The sequence below is a fragment of the Lagopus muta genome, chromosome 32, assembly GCF_023343835.1.
Source record: "Lagopus muta isolate bLagMut1 chromosome 32, bLagMut1 primary, whole genome shotgun sequence".
Taxonomy (NCBI): domain Eukaryota; kingdom Metazoa; phylum Chordata; class Aves; order Galliformes; family Phasianidae; genus Lagopus; species Lagopus muta.
Window position 1 is genome coordinate 95,351 of NC_064464.1, and position 20,147 is coordinate 115,497.

At 50.0% G+C, this 20,147-nt stretch overlaps 2 protein-coding genes across 2 annotated transcripts; one reads left to right on the forward strand and one right to left on the reverse strand.

The window, feature by feature from the left end:
* Positions 1–8,605: 8,605 nt before the first annotated feature.
* Positions 8,606–9,607, reverse strand: LOC125686124 (olfactory receptor 14C36-like). The gene has a single exon (XM_048929804.1). The coding sequence runs from the start codon at positions 9,605–9,607 to the stop codon at positions 8,606–8,608; it is 1,002 nt and encodes a 333-aa protein (XP_048785761.1).
* A 9,175-nt stretch (positions 9,608–18,782) lies between these two features.
* On the forward strand, positions 18,783–19,772 carry LOC125686126 (olfactory receptor 14A16-like). The gene has a single exon (XM_048929805.1). The coding sequence runs from the start codon at positions 18,795–18,797 to the stop codon at positions 19,770–19,772; it is 978 nt and encodes a 325-aa protein (XP_048785762.1). The 5' UTR covers positions 18,783–18,794.
* The last annotated feature ends 375 nt before the right edge of the window (positions 19,773–20,147 follow it).

Here is a 20,147-nt window from a genome sequence, read left to right on the forward strand (position 1 = left end):
AGCTGGCTGCCCACTGTTTGGATGGGCGCATGCTCAACTTGTGAAACACTGGCTGGATGGCTGGGCCCAAAGATTTCTGGTCAGTGGAGTTCAATCCAGTTGGCTGCCGGTCACAATCCGTGTCTCTCAGGGCTCAGTTCTGGGACCAATTCTATTTAACATCTTGATTAATGATCTTGATGAGGGGATTGTGTGCACCCTCAGTTAATCTGCAGACAACACCAAGTCAGGAGGGAGTGTTGATCTGCTTGAGGGGAGAAGGGCACTGCAGAGGGACCTGGATTGATGGGCCAAAGCAAACTTTGATTTCAATTGGGCCAAGTGTCAGGTCCTGCATTTTGGTCACAACAACCCCAGGCAACCCTACAGGCTTGGGGAGGAGTGGCTGGAAAGCTGACACAGCTTGCAGGAACAGAATGCTGCTCTTGAGAAGGGAAGATGTGGGCTGCAAGTCAGACACTGGGGTATTGATGTGCGGAATCAAACTGTAACCCAAGTAAGATTGCAAGATAGATCCACCTAAATTGCACACCATCTGGAAAAATGGTGCTACAGATATAGGCCAAACTCATGCATAATCAATAGTTTTCCCGAAATTCGGATCCATATTCATTACACCTCCAAGAGTTCATTAGCTTTCAGGCCCTCCCCTCTTGTGCGTGTGTAGTGGGTCATGGGATGAAGATTTTTTGTCTTCCTCACAAAGGCTTCTGACCTTTCTCATTGTAAACTTCTGACCTTTCAGGGGGGGCTTCCCCCCAAACTGGTTTCTTCTAGCCCTGTGGACATCTCATCACCTCCCTGCCAAATGTCCTCGGGTGCTCTCAAACCTTATCAGTATGGCCTTCATCCCCCTCACTGTCCCAGACCCAGCATCTGCCATCCCTCATTTTCTAACAAGCTCTACATTCTTACTGCTATAAACTATCTCTAACTCTCCCCCTTCCCCCTCCTTATTCTCAGCCGTTCTGAAGCCTTCTTGCCTTTTCAATTTCACTTGGGGCCCTTCTCACCTTTCACCCGCAGATACAAAGGCGGCCACCAGGGGGCGCAGCGACCCAGGAGCATGGTGAGCAGGATGGGCTCCGCACGGTGGGGTCTTGTTTGCTGTGGGGTCTCGTTAAATATTTACCAGGGGTGACTTCTTGACATTTCTACGTCTTGAGTGAACACAAACCTCCAGGGAGGAATGCACTGCAAAATCCCTGCCGTGACAGTTCCCTGAGCAAGGTGACCTGCAGCCGTATCTGTCAGTAAAACCAGGGGAGCCTGGTAAGCTGACTGTAAGGAAAAATATCTGTATTTTGTGGAGTTTGCGTGCTTTGCAGACTATGTTTGTCACTGGCAGTCCCGAAGAATCTGCAGCCGGTTGCCTTAATAAACTGCAGTGCTCCCTAACCCAGCCATGAGTTCTCATTGCGTTGACTTGACTTGCAGAACCAAACTCTGTAGCCACAAAGCAGTTATAGGAGCAGGGACATTCGTTGCAGCGGTGCACAGCCAATGCAAGGGGGGATCCTCCTGCCTACCTCACATACCGGGAAGCAGAAGCGTTACATGTTTGTAAGCCAAGCCCATACATATTCAATAGATTTCCTGGAAGCCATCTACATATTCATTATCTTTTTTGGAATTCATTTCCACAACGCCCCCCGACTGGTGCATGTGTTGTGTGTAGTGAGGGTCTCCGCTGGCGGCTTTTGGCCCAGTTTGCAGCAGAAAATTGATTCTTGCTGATGAGGTCTCAGCGCTTCCTCATGCCTGTTCCTCTTTCTGTTATTTGTGGAGATGAGAGTTGGCCGTGGAGAGCCTTAAGCAATGGGTAAAATTAGATTAGAGCTTATCTTTCCTGCTGAGGTTTGCAGAAGGCTTTAGTGAGCCTTAAGCAACAGGTAAAATTTAACCTCCTTCCATCAATGTGTGGTCGTGACAGCCCATCCTACAACCCTAGAAACCCAGAATCCTAGAAACCTTAGAAACTTACAGCTCTAGAGACCTAAAACTTGAACATAGAATCCTCTAATCCTATAAATCCTAGAAACATAGAATTCTATAAACTCAAGAAACCTAGAATCCCAGCATCATGGAATCTTAGAAACCTGATACCTAGCATTCAAGAAACCTAAATCCTGGAAACATAGAATCCTATACTTCTTTAATCCAAGAAACCTGGAATCCTGTTATTATAGAAATCTAGAAATCTAAGAAAGCTGTAATCCTACCATCCTACAAACCTAAGAAGAGTAAAATCCCAGAATCCTACAGAGCAAGAATCCCACGTGCTTATATTCCTACACTCCTACAATTCTAGAATTCCAGAAGTGTAGAATCCTAGAAACATCGAATCCTATAAAAGTAGAAACCTAAAACCCCAGTATCATGCTAGAATGTGAATGTCCCAGAATCTCGGAATCATCCAGGTTGGAGAAGACCTCTGAGGTCATCGAGGCCAACCAAGGACGTGCCGTGCCATGGAAGTCCCACACCTGCTGCCCAGCAGCACAGGCTCAGGGCCTGGCAGGTGACACAGCACAGATCTGGTGACAGGTCACAGATAGGGGTGACTCAGATGGTGCTGAGTTAACAGCTGGATGCCCTGAGAGCTCATTTCTAACCTAAGTGATGCCATGGTGCCATGATGGGGAGATCGCTGCAGGGGGAGATCACAGCCTGAGAACTCTGACCTCATCACATTTTACTTGTTCAGCGTTCTATTGTTACAGAAGTCTGAGTATTTCTTTTTGGATGTCATCAGACCAGCCAAGGGGTTTTCCTGAGGAGAACCTTTAATGTGAAACTGCTATCAAGTGCCATCCACCTGCTTTGTGTTTATCACAAGAACAGCCTGTTCCTCACCTCAGTCAATATTCCTCAGTGATGGCAGCACGGACAATTCATTGGTTCTTTCCAAAAGAACTCCAGAGTAGGAAAAATGCCACGTTGCATTTAAATATAGTGGATAAGGCAGCACTGATAAGCTCTGACAAGTACTGCGCAGAGCAGAATCAGCCCAAAGGAAGCTCTTCCAGCTGGCTGCTCTCTGGGCAATTCCCAAAGCAAACACTGAAATGCTCTTTCCAGAGATAACCCACAACAGCTCTCTTATTTGTGGGAAATGCCCCGTGAAGCTGTGACCAGCTGGCTATTCTGTCAAATGGAACACTTCAAATTGCCACATCACCTTTCCTTGAAGAATCCTTGAGTTGTTTGCCATTAATCAGTGCTCTATTATTTCTTTCCTTTTGTCTGGATAAAACAAGCTTCACTTTATCCAGGAGGCTGTATCACGACAGGAACGAAACCCATAGGACACCTTTGTTCTGCTGAAGCTCAGGCACACAGCCTGGTGACTTCAGAACCTAATGCCAATTTTGACCCCCATCCTTGGATTCCCTGCCTGTGTGTCCGAATGACCAACTGTCCTCATGGACAGAGGCAGCACTACTGCTGTGTCACATATGCAGTACAGATTTCTGGACGTAACGTGGTGACTTCTGATGTTGGCTATTTAAGAGAGCAGAAAATACATGGCACATCTCCTGACATGACCTTAGGGGTCTCGTCCCTCCTAAATGATTCCATGATTCTGTAATTCTATGGTGCTGTGATTCTGTGGTTCTGATTCCATGGCTCATTGATTCTACGAGTCTGTGACTTCAGGTATTCCACGATTCTGAGATTCCATGATTCCAGAAGTTGTGGTCTTTGTGTTTGGCAGCAGTAGATAAAGAGGAAACCTGTCTGCCATAGCCCAGGTCTGTTATTCATTCCTGACCTCCTCCATGATCACAAAGGCACTGAGTGGACATTGCCAGCCTCCCTGTGTCTATGTGTCCCCATCACCCACCTGTCGCCACTGCCCATCTATGCACTTCCAGTTCCCTACCAACAAACAGTTCCCATTTGGCTTCACATCCCCATTTCCCCATATCTCCATGGTGCCTCCATATTGCCATGATATACTCATGTTCCCATGATGTCCCCATATCCCCATGACGCTCCTATATCTTCATGCCCCATATCCCCACAATGCTCCTGTATCTTTATGCCCCCATATCCCCATGTCCCCTTGCTTTCCAAATATCTCCATAATTTCCTCACTGCCCACATCCCAGTTGCCCTCTCACTTCCCAGTGTCCCCAGATGCTGTGTCCCCAGTTCCCCCAACTATCAGCCCCACACCTTGCTGCCTCATGGGACTCAAGAGAAGTCAGGGATGAGTCCTTGGACAAAGCCTTGATATGGGGATGGCTTCATGTCTGGGTGGTCCTGGGGGACAGAAAGGAGGGGGTGTGCTGGGTGCAGGGACTTGGGAGCTTTGGGCTCAATGCCATGGGTATCCCCACACTCAGTGTTCCTCCGCTGATCCCTGGCTCCCTCCTGTGCCCTGGGGCTGGGGCAGGGGATGACTGCATGCCAGGTCGGTCTGTGCCAAGGGAGCCTGCCAAACCCAGGGGCATTTGGGGATTGTGGGAGGGACCCTGGGAGGATAAATGCAGCCCTTGCCTCCTGCAGCCTCACCCAGCTCCCAGAGCACAGAGGAAGATGAAGGCAGCTGCACTCAGCCTCGTGATGCTCCTCGCTGCCCTGTGCTGCACAGTGGAAGCTCAGGTGAAGCATCCATGGGGGATGTGGGCTGGGGCTGGAGGGGATTGGCCATGGGGGTCCCCGATGCCAAGGTCTCTCTCACTCTCTTTCCTACTCCTCTCCCCACAGCCACTTGTGCAAGTGCCGGACTCGGAAGTTGTTGTGGTGAGTGCCTGGGCAGCCACACTGATTGCACCCAAGGGTGGCCCTGCAAGGAGCTCTGCAGGGACAGGTGGGGTCTGTCCCTGAAGGCAGAGGCCACCCCTCAACTTGGCACATCCAAATTCCTTCCCTTTGTACTCTAGTCCCCTTTGCTTTGGGTCCCCAAATCCCTTCCCTCTGGGGCTCCAAATGCCTGCTCTTTGCGTCCCCATATCCCATCCTTTTGGCACCAACAAATCTCCTTTCTTTGGCACTCTGATTCTCATCATCTCTTTAGGTCCCCAATCCCCTCTGTTTCATTTTCCCTCATTCTCCTCTCTTTGAGGTCCCCATTCCTTCCCATTTGGCACACCCAAGCCTCCTGGCATCCCTATTCCCCCCACTTTGGGCCCCCCAAGCTCCTGCCCTGTCCCTATGTCCAACCCCATCCTGGGCTCCTCCATGGGCAGAGGTGCACGCAGACCTTGGCAGCCATGGGGTTAGGGGCAGCCCTAGGGACAAACAGGGGACTTGGGTGGGGACACCCAGTCTCACAGTTCCCTCATGGCTGCCCCTTGGCTCTTCTTCCCCAGCAACCTCCACCTGTCGCCGTTGACATTCCTGGTCCTGTAAGTTGAGGGGTGACCCTGGGATGAGTATGGGGCTGGGATGTGTTGCTGTCCTCTCTGTTTTCTTGGAACTTGGAGACACCCCTGGTGCCCCAAGGCCTTTGTTGGGCTCCCTGCTGCTGTGGGCGATCAATGGGCAGAGGAAGGAGGTAATGGGGGCAGTTGGGGCTGAACAGCCTACAGGACCTTGCCTTGGCCATGGTGTTTTAGTGCCCACAATGGGTCCTTGCACCTTCAGGGTATCTCAGTGTGTCCCATTTTCCCCAGTGCTCCCAGTGTGTCCCATTGTCCCGGTACCCTCAGTGTGTCCCTAACACCTCCTTTCATCCCAGGTCGTGCTCAGCGGAGGAGAGGAGAATCCCCCACGTGTGAGGCGCGTGGCCCTGCATGTCTAGGTGAGCAGCATGGGGACACCTGCAACCCCTCAGGGCACTTGGGGGACCCTGGTGTCTGGTGTCCTTTAGCTCTGAGGACCAGGCATCAGGGGTGGAACGGGATGGTATGGAGGGGACTGTCCCTGGCCTGTTATAGGGGGATCTGGGCACTGTCACCTCCATACCTTCCCTTGCACTCTATGGGGCAGTGCAGAGGATGGGATTTGGAAGGAGCAAGCTCAGGGTGCCCTATGGATGGCCAAGGGGACCCACATCCTGCCCTGGGCCTGTTGGTGCTGCCAGTCCTTCTCCTCCTGCCCTAAGTCCTTGGGGACAAACCCTGCAGGCACAAGGCTTCTCTTCACCACTGATGCCCTCTGACATCCTCTGATGACCACTGCTGCCCTCTGATGACCAATGTTGCCCCCTGATGACCAATGAAGACCCTGATGATTAACGACACCCTCTGATGATCAATAAAGCCCTCAGCAAAGCTTCTCTCTGTGTATCTGTGTTCTTCTTCTCATGCTCAGCAGGGACCACTCGGATCTGTTCCTGCCTGGCAGTGGCCACCACAAAGTGCTGGGAGAGATCCCCAGCTCCATGCCATGCACACCTTGTCCTACACCCTTGTGGGCTTCCCCAGTCTCTCATCATCTGCTCCAAAGTCCTAAAGGATGGAGCTCCTCATGCTGCTAAGCAGCCTCAATACCCTTCCTCTGTTCTCTCTCAGCTCTACCTTCCGGGTTCTCCAAACCTTTCATCCTTTTCTCCACATCTCCACATGGAGCATGGAGTGTGACCATGTCACCCTCCTTTAACCCCTCTCTTATTGCAGCCACCTGTCCCTCCTTTGGGTCTGCTTCATTCCTTTTCCTTCAGTACCCCTACCCCTAAAACCCTGGGAGAAGAACCCTTCTGCACGGTGAGGGGGGCTGCAGGCCTGAGTCACAGGCCCTGGACCCAGGTCACTTCCTTGATGTGCTCCTCAGAGCAGAGCAGGAAGCAGCCCTTCAAATCCATCTCACATATCTCTCCACAGAGATCAGGATCTGATGTGGCACCATGCCAAAGGACTTCCAACAGTCCAGGTGGATTTTTGTACGGGTCTGTGTCACTGATGTATTGAAAAAGCATCCACATTATCATTCTGACCATAAAGAGCTACAGCATTTAATGAAGTATTGGGAAAATACTGACTTCTCATTTAGATCCTTAAAATATTGAGCTAAAGAAAACATAGCAAATCTCAGGACTAAGGCTGTGTTATAGCAAAACGCATCTTTTTCCAGCACACACAAAGAAATTGTTTATTAGATTGTTGCTTTGCTGACAGCAGGCACCTGGTAGATAAGTGTGCTTCTGTAACTTAGCAACCTTCACTTTGGGATCCAGAGAGCTGTTATTGGAATGGTCTGAAGTTCAGCAAATGGCCAAAGCATTCAGAAGTGAATCTTTACCTGAAGTAAAGTGACATAATACACTGGTCTGACAGAAAGAACAGAAATAATTGGTACACAGAGTTAACTTAGGAACTTATTGTTAAATATTAGGGGGGAAAAGAGAAAAAAAGTTCAGGACGTGAGAGGACAAAACTGAAATCCAAATATAGCATACCACTTCAATTAGAGTAAATAGGTAAGGAATAAGAGGGTTGTGAAATCCTAACAGTGAGCAGATTTCTGTGTTGGAAATCATCTAAATTATATAAAATATTAGTCCCATGTGTCGTGGGTTAGGTGTAGTTTCATGTAACATTTTAAGGTGAGAGGGACACTGCGTTCAATAGCTGCTCCAAAGTCTGAAGGAAAAACAACAACAACAACAACAAAACCCTGCATCTGATCCATAGCCATTACCACATACCATTTGTTGTCATGGGGTTTTCAGCAAGGAAAGAATAAAGCACCCTTATGCCACGACTCAGGAATTGCTGAACCGTGTTTTTCCCCCATCCTGCTGAGGAGGGGCAGAGACAGAGCAGCACAGGGGGCACCTGGGAGCCAGGCAAGGTGAGCACAGCGCAGCTGGGCGCTGAGTTCCAGGTGATTTTGAGGTCCCAGCCCTGCAGCTTGAGGCTCCGTGTGCCTTCCCTTCTGCAGGACAGCCCGGCCCCACTGCCCCACAGGCAGCCCCTGGCAGCTCAGTGCAGGCACTGTGTGGGGCAGCATGCGTGCAGTGGTACAGAGATGTGCCCCCAGCACAGCCCCTGACACCGCATGTAATCCTTCTCACAGCACCTACCTCCTCCCCTTTATTTCATCTTCCTCTTCATCACCATGCACCCTGGCTCACCGTGGGGCTCACTGGGGCTCTTTTCCCCCAGTTTGGTAAATTTCCATTGCTTGTTTTACCACAATTAGCATCTTTCTATCTTGGTGCACTGTAACTGTAAACAGTTTATACCAAACCCAAGAACAAGTCCTTATACCTGGCAGAGGCAAAAAAGTGATTTCAGTTCTTCCGTGAAACAGAAGTGATAAAAATGGGGCTGTTCACACATCAAGCAAGGCTAAACTGGGAAGATTTGGGATGAGCACACACTGATTCCTTTTGCTAATGTAATATATTGGTCCTTATTCTAATACATTGATCCCTTTTGCAAATCCAGCCTGTTTCAGCTCCACAGTGCCTGCTGGCATCTCATTTGCCTACAGATACAGAGATGGAACACAGAGTTTGTTAGAAAGTCAGCACTGACCCAGAGTTCATATGTACTCCAGGAGAAAGAGCAGGATGATGCCTCAGAGAAGTGGTTGGAATCCAAAAACATGTTTAGGGTCATGGTAACCACTAATGATAATTACATACACACATATATATATGAACTGCAAGGAAAAATGTATCTACTAATATAATTAAGTATTACACACATTAAAAAACATAATATAGGTGTGCTATGGGACAGACTGTGAGATATTTATAGAGATAGATGAGAAGTTTATCCCTGCTAAACTGTGACCAGGGCATCATTTTCCTCACTGCATTCTTGAGCTCCTGGTTCCTCACGCTGTAGATGAGGGGATTCACTGCTGGAGGCACCACTGAGTACAGAAATGACACCACCAGATCCAGGGATGGGGAAGAGATGGAGTGGGGCTTGAGGTAAGCAACCATGGCAGTGCTGAGAAACAGGGAAACCACAGCCAGGTGAGGGAGGCACGTGGAGAAGGCTTTGTGCCGTCCCTGCTCAGAATGCATTCTCAGCACGGCCTTGAAGATTTGCACATAGGATAAAAGAATGAACACAAAGCACCCAAATGCTAAAGAGGCACTGATCACAAGAAGCCAAATTTCCCTGAGGTAAGACTGTGAGCAGGAGAGCTTGAGGATGTGGGGGATTTCACAGAATAACTGATCCACAGCATTGCCATGGCACAGTGATTGAGAAAATGCAGTGGCAGTGTGCAGCAGGGAATAGAGAAGCCCAGTGCCCCAGGCAGCTGCTGCCATGGTGGCACAAGCTCTGCTGTCCATCAAGGTCCCGTAGTGCAGGGGCTTGCAGATGGCAACGTAGCGGTCATAGGACATGATGGTGAGAATGCAATACTCTGCTGAGATGAAAAAGACAAACAGAAAGGTCTGGGCAATGCATCCAGCGTAGGAGATGTGCCTGGTGTCCCAGAGGGCATTGGCCATGGCTTTGGGGAGAGTGGTGGAGATGCAGCCCAGGTCGAGGAGGGCGAGGTTGAGGAGGAAGAAGTACATGGGGGTGTGCAGGCGGTGGTGGCAGGCTACGGCTGTGCTGATGAGGCCGTTGCCCAGGAGGGCAGCCAGGTAGATGCCCAGCAAGAGCCAGAAGTGCAGGAGCTGCAGCTGCCGCGTGTCTGCCAACGCCAGGAGGAGGAACTGGCTGATGGAGCTGCTGTTGGGCATCTGCTGCCTGTGAGCACAGTCACCTGTCTGAGGAGGGAAAACCAGGAAAATGTTATTTCATTCCTCCCCAGGCAAACCCTACTCTGTGTCTTCTGAAACCTCCCAGACTGCCTCCCTCCCTTCTGCCAGATCTTTTCTGCTACATGCCTTGAGCTCTGGTTGCTGTTGGCTGATGTTTCCATGCTGCACAAGGAGCTCTGTTGCAGGCTGTGGATGAGTCAGGCTTGCTCGGCAGCAATAAAGCAACAGAAATACAGAGTGATCTCAGATTAAAAACCTGAGATGTCAAGGAGCTTCCCACAACTTTCTCCAAACTGGTCAGCAGTGCTCTGTGGATATTGTTCTATTTTTTCTAGTTGCCCCAGCACTCATGAGGAATGTTTTTAAGGTAGAAATCCTCTTGATCACTTTGAGACACTTTAAATGAATCTTTTTCGATCAGGGAGGCAAAGGCCATACCCCTCACTTCCAAGTGATCAGTGCTATATCTGTGTTTGTATCACTGGAGGATGGTCACACTCAGGAGTTACCCTGACAAGACTCTGGGTGCTGGTAAGAGCAGAGCAATCCCAGTTAGATGGGCAGAACTCAGTCTCTTGATTTGCTCACTGTTCCAGAGGAGGATCTCAGCTCTCTCTACCTCATCAGGGACACTGCCATCCAGCAACATTTTCTTGGCCTTAACACCCAGGCATCTTCTCCATGGTACTGCTGGATAACACAGAACCGCCATGGCAGAGCTGCACCCTTGTGTAGGTTTGACTGCAGCCCAGGAGGAGCCACAGGAGCAGAGTCAAAAGCCAAAAGCATGGGGTGTCTTAGAAAGAGTCATCTCATTCCTAGCCCTAAAGACAGTGTTTATCAGAGGGTGTCTAAGCTCCACTTGAATCCCCATCCCACACCCTGCTGAGCCCTTAATGCAACTCTTAATCAAGTTCTCACGACACTAGGAATGGACACATAGGCTGGTGCTGCAGGGAGCTGTCTGCATTGCAGAGATGACAGTGAGGTGCCCATATCCCTCTCCCAGCCTTTGCAGTCAGCACTCTCCTCTCCCTCCCTGCCCCTATCTCTGCTGCTTGCAGCTGTCTCTGCCTGCAGCCAGCCACTGTGTGCTCAGCAGTGCTCTGTAGACCCCTTCTGGCCCTGGGGCTGGAGCCAACGGTTTGGTCATGCAGACCATGGTGACACTGGACGTAGGGCAGGAGTGATTTGTATGGAAGGCGGGGCCATTAAGGAATTTGTTGTGTGTCATGATAACCCTCAGTGTGATAGTATAGGAGTCTCAGCCTCTTTCAATATCATAAACTCCATTTCAATGAGGCAAGTGAAGAGAAAACAGAAAGCAGAGGTTCAGGAAAGCACACCATGAAACGTAGAACTGCTGCTTTATTCTCCCTCTTGCAAAGTACTCTCAGAAGTGCCCTGAGGTTCTATGGAGCTGCGGTCCCCCTGCCCCAGGCAGCAGCTGTGGCAGCAGAAGGCCTCTGCCCTGCCCTGCCCTGCCGGGGGGCTCCTTCCCCCCACACATCTCCCCACAGCGCCCTGGGCAGCTCCCCGGGCAGGCTGAGTGCTGAGCCTGGCAGATGGCAGAGTCCCTGCCCCGGCACACAGCCCCTGGCGCACAGCAGGGACCTGCTCTGCAGGACAGCCCTGGGCACCCGGCTGCAGCCCTGGGCACCCGGTGACAGCCCTAGGCACCCGGCTGCAGCCCTGGCTGCACAGCCTGCAGCCATCCTGGGACACGCAGCCCTCAGGGCTGTGCTCTGATGCTGCAGCACAGAAGCCCTCAGCTGGAGCAGGTCTTCTTCCATGATAAGGAAACAGAATGTATGCTGCCTGACCTGCACTGGGATGCCCCAGACTTAGTGATCCTTGCAGTAAAATCACTACGTTGCCTGCTGTGAGGGACTTACCTTGTCAAGGGCTGTGAGATATGCTCCTCCAGTGAGCTCACAGTCTGCTAGCATGCCACACTGCCTGTATGCTCTCTTCCTTCTTCTCTGTGTCACTTGCAGATCATGCCCCCAGCCCTGCTTGGTGCTGCACAGGAGCTGATCTTTTTTCACAGCTGTCTCTCTGCAGCACTGCCCACTTGCAGGAGCTCCTTGTGTACCAGGAGCCCAGAACAGCAGCAGAGGATATCATGTCTATCCACCCTACTGATCTCCCCTGAGATGTCCCTGGGTCCCAAGGCCAACAGATCCTGAAAGGCAACAGCATCATGATTATAGTATGAAATATACTGAATTTACCACCAAGTGTGCAGTGGACAGTGACTAATTCCAGACATATGACTGGACATATCTAGTCCTACCAGAAAGTGTTTGCTGTAACAAAAAGGACACACAGAGAATGACAGGGAGGGGTGGACTTCCCCCGGGCAGGACAGTGACCCAGCTGAGGCAGTGCCCGCATCTCATCCCTAGATGGTAACTCTGTGACTGAAATGGAATCCTACTCCACACAGACCCACCGGAGTTTCAGGGATTCCTCTGGTTCAGTTCAGAAGTGCACGAGGAGTTGCCTGCATGTGAGCTCCTGCTCTGAGTCCTTGGTCCTTCAGCAGGGAGTCAGTTGCTCACACACAGACACTCAGTGATGACCAAGGTGCCTGGGGTGCTGCTGAATGTGTGCCAGTACTAGTGAAGTGTGTGGGAATCCCTGAGATAGACACCTCCTTCCTGAGCATCAGCTCAAACAGGGGATAGAGCTATTCCTGGTCATCCTAAATAACAACAGACCTCTGCACTTAGGACACACAAGTATGTCTTTTTCACCCGTCTCCATGGCTCATGCAGAGTTGTGCAGCTGACGAAATGGCTGAGCTCACAGAAGAAGAGCCAGATTTTTTCCTCTTCTCCACCTGCTGCATATTCTGGAGCTCAAGGCTCTATAGAGCTTAGACACATCTTTAATTCTTCAACTGATGAAACCTCAGTTTTCTAGGGGCTCTGATGTGAATGACATCAGAAGCAGCCTAGTGTCTGGCCAGTTCCCTGGGCTGTCCAGCACACTCACATGCAGCTGCAAATGCTGCACAGGGCCTTTCGGAAAAGCCATGCCACAGGAGTGTCTGTGTTGCTTGGACAACTCCGAGCCTCACAGTGGATCTAATGCCTGTGTGCCCCCTTCTGAACACAAATACCATAGATGTGCATTACACGCAGGCTAAGACCAATGATGCTTCCCTATTAGGATGTTTCCTTATGTGTTTTTATGCTAATGACATGCTGACCAGAAATAATAGTGGAGTTGCAGGTCTGTGTTCTTGTTTGGACTACAGAGACACGGTTAAATGGCTTCCACAACTGGACTGCAGCACAAGGGGGATACAGAGTCTTTACAATGGATGGGTGAGGAGACAAGGAAGTGTGAGAGTGCACTGAGCTCTTCCTGGGGGTGGCAGAGGAACCAGGTCAGAGAGAATGGAAATGGCAAACAGAGGGGACCAACTGTGTCCCTGGCTTCCTGATTAGGAAGAGCAAGTGGAAGGTGCCCTCTGCAGACAGATGGGAGCCTCGTGTATTCAGGCCCTTGATCCCTTTAGCGGTCTAGTGTCTGCTGCAGGGACAATACAGCAGGGTATGCACCATCCAGGAGATCCCTGGAGAGCACAGCTGGCAGCTTCTGGACCAAGCCATGGAGGAACCAGAGAGGAGAGGTGCTCTGCTGCATCTCACACTCATGGCATGGAAGGGCTGGTGGTGAATGTAAGGTCAAAGAGAACCTGGGCTGCGGTGGCCATGGGATGGTGGAGCTGAAGAGTCTGAAGGGAGGACAGAGGACAAATTCACACCTTTTGCCTTCAGGAGAGCACACCTTGACTTCTTCAAGTGTCTCTGGGTTACAGTACAGAAAGAAAGCATATAGGAAGTGGCAACAAGGAGCGATCAGCTGGGAGCAATGCAGGGAGGTGGTCCTAGTGTACCTGCTAAGATGTGCTTAAGAAAGCCAAACTCAAACACTGCTGAACCTGCCCAAGCACATCAAAGATGGTAAAGGCTTGTAGAAATACAAACACAGCACAGGAATGCTAGGGTCAGTGTGGACCCACAGTACAATGGGACTGGGTACCTGGAATGAAGGGCGTGAAGGGCATGATGAGTCCTGTGCTGCATGGGACCATCTAAAACAACATCTGAGAAAGAAGAAAATAGCTCAGTGTCACTCCATCCATACAAAGGCAGAGTGATGCCACGGACAGTTCTGGGCAGGGAAATTCTGGGGGGCAGCACACACTGTGCAAGTCACCAATGGACCTTCTTTCCTTTTTGAAGCTTGAAGTCCGAAAGATATTCACTAATGTCAGTAAAACTGAAAGAAAGGATTGAAGACAAAGATAGAAATCGGTGAAAATATGCTAACACTTCTCAACTTCAAGTATTCTCAGGAGTCCTCTCCTACTTTGGGATGAAAACATTAGTCTTTGAGGGGATTTTGTGTCTCTTTATGCTGTTATTTTTTTTCTTAAAGTCAATGTCTCCCAGCATTGTGTTTTCAGGACACAGATGCCTTCAGGTACAGGACACAGGCAGTGGTGCCAGTGCCAATGCCCTGTGACCAATGCCCAGCGTCCACCGCTGCTCTACCCTGCTGCGTATTTGATGTCCCTCATCCTCCAGGTGTCTCCAGCTCTCCTAAATCAATAACCACGGTTAAGGAAATGCTTTCAGCAGCCCATCTGGACACATGCTCTTCCCACTGCTCTCCAGATTTCCCCATCCCTTGCTCTTTGTTCACTTAGATTCTTCCCAAAAATATCCATCACCTTCATGGAGATTATTGGAATTTGCTCCATCTCTCCAAAGTCTGATTAACTCTTTTCTCAACTCTTTAACTGTGATTCTATATATCCTTAATTATCTCTGTCCAACATATCTCTTGTACAAATATTCCCTGCGAAAGACAAACCTCATTAGATGCAGCTTGGACAAGGCATGCAGCTGACCACTGTGTTTTACTGTTCATTCAGTTGCATCATGTTTCCTTCTGTTCTTCTGTTTGTTGGCAGAAATAAAAAAAAAAAAAAAAAAGGTACGAAGGAGGTTTAACACTGAGCAAGTGACTACAGAGGAGAACAGTGTTGTGAGGAAAAGAGATGCAAGTCCCGTGGGGCCAATGTGAGTAGAAATGGGGTGGGGATGTTGAGGTGGATGTTGGTCCACACAGTGACAAAGCAAAGCTCATTAAGGGACATCCTGGATCAATACCAGACGCAAAGTCCAGCTTTAAGTTCATGTTTAATTCTAACAATATGAAAATTAATAAGTGGACTTCATATTGCCTGTTCTTCTCTACCCCTTCCAGCTCTCTCCAGATACCTCTCCAGTGAGCTGTACAAGTTCTGAACACCTGAAGAAGACGGCAGGAAGGCACAAGGCACAGCACGGCTCTTCAGGTTGTAATGGGTCCCAGGGGGCATTTGCTGCTGAGTCCATCAACCTCCAGTGCACAGAGAAGATTGCACAAAGTGCTCAAGAAGACAAATCAGAAGGAACAGTGAAGTTTCTTGGAGTATTAATGGGCCCCACTGAGGGCCATTCACAAGCAAGCTTCCCCTGGGACTTGTTAGAGCAGAGAATTGGAAGCCATGATTGTAGGCAGACCAAGGCACTGGGATGGTGGCTGTGATGCTGAGAAAAGCCTCCTTTGTCTTGTGAAGCAGAAAGGCCAAGCCCTGATCCCCAGAGCCTTGGCAGGGAGATCCTGTCCCTCATGCCGGCTCAGGGCCTTTCCTTCCTGGGGCAGTGGGATGGAGGTTTGTGTGATGTCAACTGAAAGAGCAGGGGACAGCAGCTGCCAGACTCTGCATGGGGTGCAAGGATGCCGTGAGGCCCAAGTCCCATGTGGGCAGTGTGTCTCATCCCAGGATGTGGGATGAGAGAAGGGCCCAGTCTGAACAAGCAGTCAATCCCAGTGAAACTTTGAACTTCAGTTTCTCAGTTCTGGTGCCTTTCTTTGGACAGTGTCCCATAGTTTTATGTCCTTTACGTTTTGGGGTGCCCAGAAGTGCACCCAGTGCTCCAGGTGAGGCTGCAGCAGTGCAGAGCAGATCAGGACAATCCCTTCCCTCACCCACATGGCAATGCCATGCTCAGTGCATCCCAGGGGACAGCTGACTTTCCTGGCTGCCTGGGCACACTGCTGACTCATGTTCAATTTCATGCTGACCAAGACCCTGAATCCCTTTCATTGGGACTGCTCTCCAAAGTCCCATATCCAGTCAGTGTGTATGTCCAGGGCTGCCCCTACCCGGGTTCAGAATCATGCACTTGTTCTCATTATAGTTCATCTGCATTCTGTGCTTACCCAGTTCTCTAACTTGAGCACATCTCTCTGTAAGTCCTCTCCACCCTCAATGGAGGCAACAGCTCCACCCTATTTGGTACCAGCAGCAAACTTACTCAAAACATTTTCTAGCCATACATGCACTCAATCACAGATCCATTAAAAAGAAGTGGTCTTCAAACAGAGCCCTGGGGAACCCTGCCAGTGGCCATCTGCAAGCCTGATGGAACCCCATTTGCCACCCACTGAGTCAGACCCACTGGCCAACTGCTCACCCACCACATTCTAATTCTGTCTAGCAATATGCAGGGCATTTTGCCCAGACAAATTCTGTGAGATACAATATCAAAAGCTGTACTGAAATCCTCAAGGATAACATCAGATGGCTTCCCTAGTTCATCTGAACATTTGACCTTGTCATAAAAGGATATGAAGTTAAACAGGACCTTCCCTTCATGAACTTGTGTTCTCTCTGCCAGTGACAGAATTGTTCTTCAGGTGCTTTTTAGTAACTCCCACTATCATTTTTTCCATAATTTTACCAGGCACTTGCTTGAGACTGACAGGTCCAGAATTGCCTGGATAATCTTGCTTGTTCTTATTGAATACTGGAGCAGTGATTGCCATTTCCCTGTGAACTGGGAACTTGCATGACCTGAGATGACTTCTGATGCCATTTACATGAGAGCCCAGAGCAAACTACAGTGTCATCAGTGAAAGAATGTAAATGTGTCCTAGCTTTGTAATGCCTTGAACTCCAGAGTATGCCACAGATGGAGCAGAGAGGAAGATCTGGCTCTTCTGTTGTGAGCTCATCCATTTGGTCAGCAGAATAACACCACATGCGCCATGGGGACAGGTGCAAAAGGCACAGTGTGTGCCCTAAGCACAGGGCTGTGGTGGCATTTAGGATGGCCACGAATACCTCCCTTCTCTCCCTCAGCTGATGCTCAGGAAGGAGGTGTCTGTCTCACAGATTTGCCACCACAGTTTACAAGCACCAGCACACAGCTGGGATCACCCCAGGCACCTTGGGCATCACTGAGTGCCTGTGTGTGAGCAGTGCAGGCCCTGTTGAATAGAGACCAAGGATTCAGATGAGGGGCTCCCACACAGACACCTCATTGTGCACATCTGAACTCAGCTAAGAGGACTCCCGGCTCCCATGGTTCTGTGAGGAACTGATCCCATTTCAGCCCCAGGGTTTCCACCAGCAGATGGGATGCCTACTTTTAGGATTTGGAAGTGATGGTCTGACAGTAATTAGACAAATTGAAACGGCTTTTAAATTGTTTTAGGAAGACATTTCTTAGACACAGGCACTGGAAAATGTTGCCAAAAGAGGCTGTGGATGACCAAACCCTGGATCCATTCAAGGTCAGGATGGATTGGATGCTGGACAGCCTGATCTGGTGGTTGGCAACATGGCTGGGGCTTGGAATTAGGTGACCTGCTTCTGGAATCCAGTGGATGTGTTGATTAATTGAGCTGACTTTGAAATATGTTCTGCAGAGATGACCCTGATGCCTTGGAAGAGCTCAGGAGAAACATGGATATCTCCAGGGAGAGAAAGAAATCACATTCTTGGCTGCTGAGCTAGTCTGGCCTCCTGGGAAACAGAGCTCATACAAGTAGGCAACACTGCAGAGAGACAGTTGTGCCCATGAGCAGCTCCTGTGAAGCATGCAGCAGAGCTGGGGACATGATCTGCAGGTGACAGGACAGAAGAAAGAGATCTTAGACGCTGTGTGGCACGTTAGGCTGTGAGCTCACTGGAGGAGCATTGCCCACAGCCCTTGACAAGGCAAGTCTCTCACTGCAGGCAACGTCGCAACTTTTACTGCAGGGACCACTGAATTTCGGACATCCATTGCAAAACAGGCTGAAGGCACTCCATATTTCTTTATTTTGCATAAAAACCTGCTCCAGCTGAGGGCTTTCCTGCTGCAGCATCGGAGCACAGCCCTGAGGGCTGCGTGTCCCAGGACGGCTGCAGGCTGTGCAGCCGGGGCTGCAGCCGGGTGCCCAGGGCTGTCCTGCAGAGCAGGTCCCTGCTGTGCCCCAGGGGCTGTGTGCCAGGGCAGGGACTCTGCTGCCTGCCAGGCTCAGCACTCAGCCTGCCCGGGGAGCTGCCCAGGGCGCTGCGGGGAGATGTGTGGGGGGAAGGAGCCCCCCAGCAGGGCAGGGCAGGGCAGGGCAGGGCAGGGCAGGGCAGGGCAGGGCAGGGCAGGGCAGGGGCCTTCTGCTGCCCCTGCCTTCTGCTGCTGCCTGGGCAGGGGGATCACTGATACTCTGCTCCTCAGGGTGTTTGTAAGGGCAATTTGTAGGAGAAGCAAGGTAGAGATTTTCCTTTTCCTTATCTCAGGGAGGGGGAAAGGATGGGAGGTAGAAATCTGAAAGGGGCTGTCAACTTTGAGCACGGCTATGAGACTCCTGAATTGTACTTTTCTCAATCGCTTGCATTGTGATTATGGTTTCAGCCTTTCCGTTCTCGAAGGATGGAACCTGTTGAAATTATTGTTGTTTTCTGTAGTCACAGATAACACACATATCCTGCAAACAGGCAGCTTTCTCTGACAGAAATTGAACTGCACAGAGGTTGGGATTGGATTCTCTAAGAGCAGTTGAGGTAAAGATATCAGACGTAGAAATAGCTGAAAATACCCAGAAAGAGCTAAGATTCGAAAATGAGAAAAAGTCAAACTCTCCATAAGTTACTTTTTCTTATGGAATGCTGAACTTCATGAAATTAAACTCAAGAAATGGGGCTAAATGAACATTTGCCAAAGAGAAAGAAAAAGTTTTATAGTATAGCAGGAGGAGTGACTCTGAGAATGGTCTTGACTCATCATTATCTTCTGCATTCTGAACAGGACTCCATGCCCAGGAACTGCAGATGCCCAACAGCAGCTCCATCAGCCAGTTCCTCCTCCTGGCGTTGGCAGACACGCGGCAGCTGCAGCTCCTGCACTTCTGGCTCTTGCTGGGCATCTACCTGGCTGCCCTCCTGGGCAACGGCCTCATCAGCACAGCCGTAGCCTGCCACCACCGCCTGCACACCCCCATGTACTTCTTCCTCCTCAACCTCGCCCTCCTCGACCTGGGCTGCATCTCCACCACTCTCCCCAAAGCCATGGCCAATGCCCTCTGGGACAACAGGCACATCTCCTACTCAGGATGTGCTGCACAGGTCTTTTTCTTTTTGTTTTTGTTTTCAGCAGAGTATTGCATTCTCACCATCATGTCCTATGACCGCTACGTTGCCATCTGCAAGCCCCTGCACTACGGGACCTTGATGGACAGGAGATCTTGTGCCACCATGACAGCAGCTGCCTGGGGCACTATGATTCTCTATTCCCTGCTGCACACTGCCAATACATTTTCACTGCCTCTCTGCCATGGCAATGCTGTGGATCAGTTCTTCTGTGAAATCCCCCAGATCCTCAAGCTCTCCTGCTCAAAATCCTACCTCAAGGAATTTGGGCTTATTGTATTTTGCGTCCCCTTGGAGCTTGGTTGCTTTGTATTCATTGTTGTGTCCTATGTGCAGATCTTCAGGGCCGTGCTGAAGATGCCCTCTGAGCAGGGACGGCACAAAGCCTTCTCCACGTGCCTCCCTCACCTGGCTGTGGTCTCCCTGTTTCTCAGCACTGGAATGGTTGCCTATTTGAAGCCACTCTCCATCTCCTCCCCATCCTTGCAACTGGTGGTGTCATTTCTGTACTCGGTGGTGCCTCCAGCAGTGAACCCCCTCATCTACAGCATGAGGAACCAGGAGCTCAGAGATGCTCTGTGGAAACTGGTGAACAAATGTGTTTCGAAAGCAGTGAGCTGCCTATCTTTTTCTAAGAATTGTAATGCAGATTTTAACTGAATCAGCCTGTCTTTTTTTTTGATTTCTGTATTCATTGTTAAGTGCAATTTATTGAAAGCTTTGTTCTGTATTTTATGTATTCTAATGCTTTTCACTGAAACATCATTATCCACATGATTTACTACTCAGTTTGTACTGGCATTGCTGCTCCTGTGTCTTGGTGACAGTGCTGCTGTGGCTGCACTTTTCTCTGGGTTTACTCACACTTTTCTCTGGGTTTACTCACACTTTTCTCTGGGTTTTACTGACACTCTACTCCGGCTGTGTACGCTCTCTCTTTTGGGGCCTACCCACACTTTTCTCTAGTTCTTTTACCACACTTTACCACCAGTTTACTCACGCTTTAGTCTGGCTTTATTCTCACTTCTCTTAGGG

What these genes read in the sequence shown, in the direction of transcription:
- LOC125686124 (XM_048929804.1), bottom strand. Translation starts at nt 9,607, where the DNA reads ATGCCCAACAGCAGCTCCATCAGCCAGTTCCTCCTCCTGGCGTTGGCA.
- LOC125686126 (XM_048929805.1), top strand. Translation starts at nt 18,795, where the DNA reads ATGCCCAACAGCAGCTCCATCAGCCAGTTCCTCCTCCTGGCGTTGGCA.